The 7,400-nt window shown below is 48.9% G+C and overlaps 1 protein-coding gene across 1 annotated transcript; it reads left to right on the top strand.

The window, feature by feature from the left end:
* Nucleotides 1-557: 557 nt before the first annotated feature.
* Nucleotides 558-4,024, top strand: LOC134297894 (uncharacterized). Its single transcript, XM_062976765.1, has 2 exons — nt 558-948; nt 1,030-4,024. The coding sequence occupies exon 2, from the start codon at nt 1,956-1,958 to the stop codon at nt 3,324-3,326; it is 1,371 nt and encodes a 456-aa protein (XP_062832835.1). The 5' UTR covers nt 558-948; nt 1,030-1,955; the 3' UTR covers nt 3,327-4,024.
* The last annotated feature ends 3,376 nt before the right edge of the window (nt 4,025-7,400 follow it).

Here is a 7,400-nt window from a genome sequence, read left to right as displayed (position 1 = left end):
CTGACCTGAAGATTGCTGGTTCGAATCTATGAGATAGAGTGAACTGTCTGTCAGCTCTAGCTTGCAGGGACATGAGAGAAGCTTCCCAGCAGGATAGTAACACATCCAGACGTCCTCTGGGCAATGTCTCTGTAGACGGCCAATTCTCTCACACCAGAAGCTACTTGCAGTATGTTCTCAAGTCGCTTCTGACACAATAAAAAAGCTCACCAATTTGTTAATTAATTAGTTTGGAGGCTGATCATCCATTACACAAGAGAAACATGGATCCAGCATGATATAAGTTACACATTAATCATGAGATCTATTATATGGGCAGCATAGAACACCCATGATGTAACTTAACTGTATAGTGTCACGCTATGCATGTCTTCCATGGGATCTTGGCCTTGAGACCTGAATAATTAGCCAGTTTAATCTGGGAGCAATCAAGACTTTTACATTCATTGGCAGTCTATGCAAAGTGTAAAGGCGCTAACATGTTAATGAAACCAGTCCCAACATAAGGATTCAGAGCTTTCCTCAGCATGTCACGCGTTATCTTGAGAATAAGCAGCCAAGTCATAATATCAAGTAGATTTGGGAAATGTTACCATTACAATGATCAGAATCCACAAGATAGCATGGTTGGTGCATAGACCACAATAGTCTAGAGCAGTAACTTTTCTCAGGGCTGCATGGATTCTAGGATGAATGAGCACAATCCTATATACCCTTTATAGAGTGTTTTATAGATAGGATGAAACGTTTTGTTGAGAGTAGCAACTACTAATTTGTGTTAAATTATCTTGGCTGCAGATCTTTTCCAAAAAGACTGGTTGATACTTTTCTCCCAAACCATTTGTCAAGTTCTTCAAACACAGATAGCTGCAATTGGTATGTTGTCTGCATTCAGATGTTGCTACGGAAAGCATATGGCTTAGATGTCTCGATAACCAACCACACAAGGTAAGATTTATGGACTGAAACACTTTGGTGGGCGCATGGACCTAGCTGTTGCTTAGCAACTCCGTATCCCATTTCTTCCAGGGCTTCTCTCTTTCCCTGGAGGCCAATGAGATGGGGGCACAGAAGCACTTTGAACATTGAAGCTGTAAGTTAAAGCCAAACTGCTTGAAAAGAGAAATAAAATATTTGAGAGACTTGGGCTAGCATTCTGTCCATGACATATGAGAACACAAGCATTTTCATATAGGCTGTTGCACTTCTAGGATGTTATGCAAGGGTTGTATCCTGATTATGGCTGTTGAAACAGGGACACAGTCTTGATGATGATGATGATGATGATGATGATGATGATGATGATGATGATGATGATGATGATGATGATTTAATTTACGCCCCGCCTTTTTCCCCAAGGGGACACTCTTGAATATGTGTCTGTTAATGTACTTTGGAGCTGATCATCCATTCCATGGTAGGAGAATACATCCAGAATGACATAAGTTACATATTAATGGTAAGATCTATCATATCAATGGCATAGCATACATACCCATGGTGTAACTCCAGATGAATAACTTTATTCTATGCATCCCTTCTATGGGATTTTGACCTTGGGTGTCAGGGTGCAATAAAGAACAGCATCATCAAAGCTGGTCTTTTCGCAACCTGACTACAAGAGGACAGAGGAAGGAGACCATTTGGCGGGATAGGCTGATTTATGACAGGGTCTGGTCTTCAAACGTGGGAAAGGACAAAAGGAAAGGGAGGTGTGGATGGAGAAGGAGGAGGGGGGAGGCAACAACCCCATATACTGAAGGGAAAAGCGGAAGAGGGTCAGTAAAAGCTTTTGCAGTCATCTTGGCAAGGCGGATTCAATAAAGTTTTCCATTGCGACCAGCGGTGTGAGCCTATTTCTTGGGTCCTACACCTTCCAGGAACGGACATTAAGCTTTTACTCCCTTTTTTTTTTCCCGGCTCATCCCGTGAGGAAAGGTCTCTCCGGTGAGAGCATGAACCCTGATGGAGGAGAAGCCATGAAGGAATTCCTCTTCCTGGAAGAAGAACAGGCGAACCCTCGAGGTGCCGAGGAGTTGAGAGAGGAAGGGAACCCATCGCCCGCGTTGAGCGAAGGGGGGACAGACCCCTCGGACCCATCGTGGAAGCCGCTGACCTCCACCCAGTTACCCGCAGGCAGGGGAGTGACAGTGAGACGGAAGATCCAGATGGGAGGCGATTGGCAGCGAGACGGAGAGGGAGCCCCGGAGATGAGAAGGATGGAGAGGAGATTAGATGCCATGGAGAAAATGTTTGAAACTTTCTCTCGACAGATGGATCTGATGCAGCGGCAGGTAAACGAGTCCTGGAGGGCGACAGTCGAGCAACGGGAGCAGAGGAGAGGGCTGCCCGGGAGAGGCACTGAACCCCGTCCCTTTGCCGGGGAGAGTCCACAGGACTATGAGGATGAGATGCCTCAGCAGGGGACATCAGTTTTCCCCACGGGCCTGTCAGGAAGGAGCCAAATGCCTGGGAAGGGAGAATTTCGGGTGAAGTTCAACGGGGACCCCAAACAGCTGTCTTATTTCATTACAAACGTAAGACACTTCATGGAGGATTTTGGGGACCAATTCCCTTCAGAAAGCGCAAAAATCCACACGGTGGGGGCAAACTTGAAAGAAGCAGCTGCAGACTGGCTAATGCAGATGTATGATACTGGTGCCCGGGAGCTGGCCTGCCTGGAGGATTTCCTGAGAGCCCTCCGTGAGAGATTCGAAGACCCTTTGGCAGAGGAGAGGGCGAAGGCCCAACTCAAAAGGATATACCAGGGAGGAAGGACGGTGTCAGAATACGCCCTGGAATTTAAAGCCACAGCGGGGAAGATTAGGGACTGGTCCGACACCACCAAACTGGAATATTTCAGGGCTGGTTTACGCTCTGAGGTGCTCGAGTGGGCTTTACACAGAGGAAATCCAAGAGACTTGGAGGACTGGATTTTGCTAGCGGGGCGCGTGGAGGTGGACCAACAGCAAATCTCTCGTCGTCCAAGGGAGAGCAACAGAATCAAACCCCCGACAGCAGCAACACGGCGCTTCTCCCCTCGTCGCGGAAGGTCGACCAGCAGGGAGAGGAGAGCAGGGAGGGGGGCCTGCTTCGCTTGCGGCCGCGAGGGACATCGAGCGGCAGAGTGTCCGAAAGGGACAGGCGTGGAGACAAGAGGAGAGAGGCTTCACAGCCAGAAGCCACCCCACCAGAGCTCCAAACTAGCAAAAGGGAAAGCTGCCATGGCAACGGAAACGGCTTTAGCCCCAGGGCAGCTTCAGGCAGAAGAGATGGAGGAAGCGGAGGACCTGGAGTTACCGGGAAACGACTGGGATCTGTTTTGAATGCCCGGAGACAGATCGAACCACCAGAGGGCGACGGGGGTGAGTTGAGAAGAGTAAATTGTGACATTGTGAGAGTCAGAGTGAGGCTGTTGAACCCAGAGACAGGGATTCAGGTAGAAGCAGATGCTATGCTGGACTGTGGGTGCACGAGATGCCTAATTACTCCCGAACTAGCAAACAGGTTGGGGGTGGAGCCAAACCCACTAAAGACACCAGTAGTCTTCGCACAATTGGATGGAACCCCAGCATACGGAGTCCCAGTAACAGAAAAAAGAGGGTTTTTAAGAATGACTATGGGTTCTCATGCTGAGACATTGCAATTTGTGATTTCAACAATGGCACATCAGCCAGTCATTTTGGGCGTTCCTTGGCTGAGATGGCAAAACCCTCAGATTGACTGGAAAAGGGAGACATTTACTTTCTGGGATGGAAATTGCAATTTTGAGAGTACCCCGAAAGACATAGAGGTACTGGAGCCAGAGGGGGCGATAGCAGCCACGTCACAGGGGGTACCATTGGAAAGCGTTCCCAGAGTCTACCATGAATTCGCAGAGGTGTTCAGTGAGAAGGAGTGTGACCAGTTGCCCCCTCATAGGAAGACGGACTGTGCAATTGAAATAGACCCCAATGCCAAACTACCTAAGCCAAAACTCTATGCAATGTCGGAACCAGAGAAAAGGGCACTCAGAGAATTTATTGACAAGAATATATAGAGAGGCTTCATCGAGCCATCTCAGTCCCCCATGGCAGCGCCAGTATTTTTCAGGCCAAAAGCAGACGGCCTAAGATTGGTCGTGGATTATAGAGGTCTTAACGCAATATCCACCACAAACCAATACCCGCTTCCCCTAATGTCAGAGATGTTGGCGCAATTGGGCGAGGCACGCATCTTTACCAAACTGGACTTGCGGGAGGCTTTTTATAGGATTCGAATCAAAGATGAAGACTGTTGGAAAACGGCTTTTAATTGTCACCTTGGGCAGTACCATTTTAAAGTTTTACCTTTTGGCTTGTGCGGAGGTCCAAAGGTGTTCATGCAGTTCATAAATGAGACCTTTCGTGACATGCTATATAAGGGGGTTATTATATATCTCGATGACATTCTTTTGTACAGTAAATCACTGTCTGAACACATTAGGCTGACTCGAGAAGTCTTGCGGAGATTAAAGGAGAATCAGCTTTATGCTAAACTCTCCAAGTGTGAATTCCACAAAACGGAGTTAGACTACTTGGGGTTCCGCATTTCCACAAAAGGCATAGCTATGGACCCCGCCAAGGTGCAGGATGTATTGGCGTGGGAGCCTCCAAGGACTCGAAGACAGCTGCAGGGATTCCTAGGCTTTGCAAATTTCTATAGACAGTTCATCAAAGACTTTGCCAAGCTGTCTCTGCCTTTGACAGAATTACTAAAGACTAAGGGAGTGGGGGAGACTCGTAAGACTAAGACGCCGGGTGCGAAGCTGAACTGGACGCCTGAGTGCCAAGAGGCGTTTGAGGAATTAAAAAGGAGGTTCACAAGTCAACCCATATTAGTTCATGCCCAACGGGACAAACCTTTCGTGGTTCATTGTGATGCATCAGAGGCGGCCTATGGAGCAATACTGTTGCAGGCCGATGATGAGGGTGCTCTAAGACCGTGTGCTTATTTATCAAGAAAGTTCACGGCAACGGAACGGAATTGGCGGGTGTGGGAGAAGGAGGCCTTCGCAGTGAAGGCTGCCCTATCCCATTGGAGGCATTTCTTGGAGGGAACCGAGGCCCAATTTGAGGTATGGACTGATCACAAGAATCTGCAAGCTTTACGTACCCCTCAAAGGCTGAATGCAAAACAACTGCGATGGGCACAGTTCTTTAACCGTTTCAATTTTAAGCTGAAGTTCTTTCCGGGGACCCAGAACAGGATGGCAGATGCCCTATCTCGAATGCCCGATGCAAACTATTCGGCCCTGGGGGAAGTCGGAACTGTGTTCACGAAAGAACAACTGGGTTTGATGGTGCAGACAAGGGCCACAGCGAAGGAAAAGCCCCCACCTAGTGGTCAACCACACGAACTGTCCCAGGAATTGAGGCTAGCTGCAGATGCAGACCCCTGGCTCCAGTCTCATAGGGATGAACTGTCTCAAACAGGGGGATTGTGGACTCACGGTTCCAAATACTACGTACCGGAGGAACTTCGGGGGAGGGTGCTGGCCCAAGCACACGACTCCAAGCTCGCTGGTCATTTTGGGTTTACAAAAACTCTGAAACTGTTGAATAGACAATTCTGGTGGCCAACCATACGCAAGGATGTAAAGGGTTATTTGCAGGAATGCCCAGTGTGCGCTATGGCAAAACAAAAGGTGGGCAGACCGGAAGGATTGTTGCAATCAGTAGCAGACCCCTCGAGACCGTGGACGGATATAGCTATGGACTTTGTGGTAGACCTGCCCAACAGCAACGGTTTCAACACAATCTGGACTATAATTGACCTGTTCTCCAAACAAGCTCACTTCGTGGCCCTTAAGAGACTTCCAACAGCACCCGAGTTGGCCAAATTGTTTCTGCAACACGTGTTCCGCCTGCACGGTTGTCCCAAGCGGATCATAAGTGACAGGGGCTCTCAGTTCACATCGAGGTTTTGGAAGTCTTTCCTGGGTATTTTAGGAACTGAAAGGGCCCTGAGCACAGCCTTCCATCCAGAAACAGACGGAGCCACCGAACGGGTTCAGAAGACCCTTCAGCAGTTCCTCCGTTGCTACAGCACGTACCAGCAAGATCAATGGTCCTCGATGCTACCCCTTGCCGAATATTGCATTAACAATTCGGATCACGCGTCCACTGGGGTCTCTCCGTTTAAAGTTGTGAACGGCAGAGATTTTCCGCCATTCCCCGCACTGCAAAAGGAGTTGCCTTCTGACGAGAAGCCAGGGAATTGGGGCGAGAAGATCGCTGCCGCTTGGCCTTCGGTTCAGGAGGCCTTGCGCACCGCCAAAGTGGATTACAAGAAATATGCAGATAGAAAGAGAACAGCACCACCGGACTACAAAGTGGGGGAGTTAGTGTACTTGTCGACAAAGCACCTGAAATCCACACAACCATCCCGGAAGCTGAGCCCACGATATGTTGGTCCCTTTCCCATTTCGGCCGTTGTGAACCCAGTGACAGTACGGTTACAATTGCCTCATAGATGGCGCAAGGTGCACCCAGTGTTTCATGTTAGCCTGCTGAAACCAGCGCCAAACACTCACAGATGGAGTAAACCGGGGGCAGATCCGGTCCCCATTATGGTGGGGGCACACACCCATTTTGAAATCAAGGATATCCTGGACTCCAAGAAGTCTCGGGGGAAACTGTACTACTTGGTCCAATGGTCTTCACAGACCTTACACCCGGAATGGGTAGCAGCAGAGCATGTTAAAGCCCCAAAGTTGAGAAAACAGTTTCACACAAAGTTTCCCCATAAACCTGGACCATGATCCCGAGAAGGGGGGGGGGGTGGACTCTCTCTCTCCTTCTTCTTTCCTTCTCCTGGCTTATTCTGCTGCTGTTGTTCTTAGATTGTCAGAACTTTGTCTCTCCCCACAGGGTCGTCGTTCGAAGGGGGGAGTCATGTCAGGGTGCAATAAAGAACAGCATCATCAAAGCTGGTCTTTTCGCAACCTGACTACAAGAGGACAGAGGAAGGAGACCATTTGGCGGGATAGGCTGATTTATGACAGGGTCTGGTCTTCAAACGTGGGAAAGGACAAAAGGAAAGGGAGGTGTGGATGGAGAAGGAGGAGGGGGGAGGCAACAACCCCATATACTGAAGGGAAAAGCGGAAGAGGGTCAGTAAAAGCTTTTGCAGTCATCTTGGCAAGGCGGATTCAATAAAGTTTTCCATTGCGACCAGCGGTGTGAGCCTATTTCTTGGGTCCTACACCTTCCAGGAACGGACATTGGGAATCTGAATAATTCCCAAGTTAAACCACTGAGCTGCTGAACTTGCTGACCGAAAGGTTCAAATCAGAGAAGCAGGATGAGCTCCCGCTGTTAGCCCCAGCTTCTGCCAACCTAGTAGTATGGAAACATGCAAATATGTATAGATCAATAGGT

Source organism: Anolis carolinensis, chromosome 3 (assembly GCF_035594765.1).
Source record: "Anolis carolinensis isolate JA03-04 chromosome 3, rAnoCar3.1.pri, whole genome shotgun sequence".
Lineage (NCBI taxonomy): Eukaryota > Metazoa > Chordata > Lepidosauria > Squamata > Dactyloidae > Anolis > Anolis carolinensis.
Note: the sequence above shows the minus strand (reverse complement) of the source record. Positions and strands in the feature narration are given on the sequence as shown.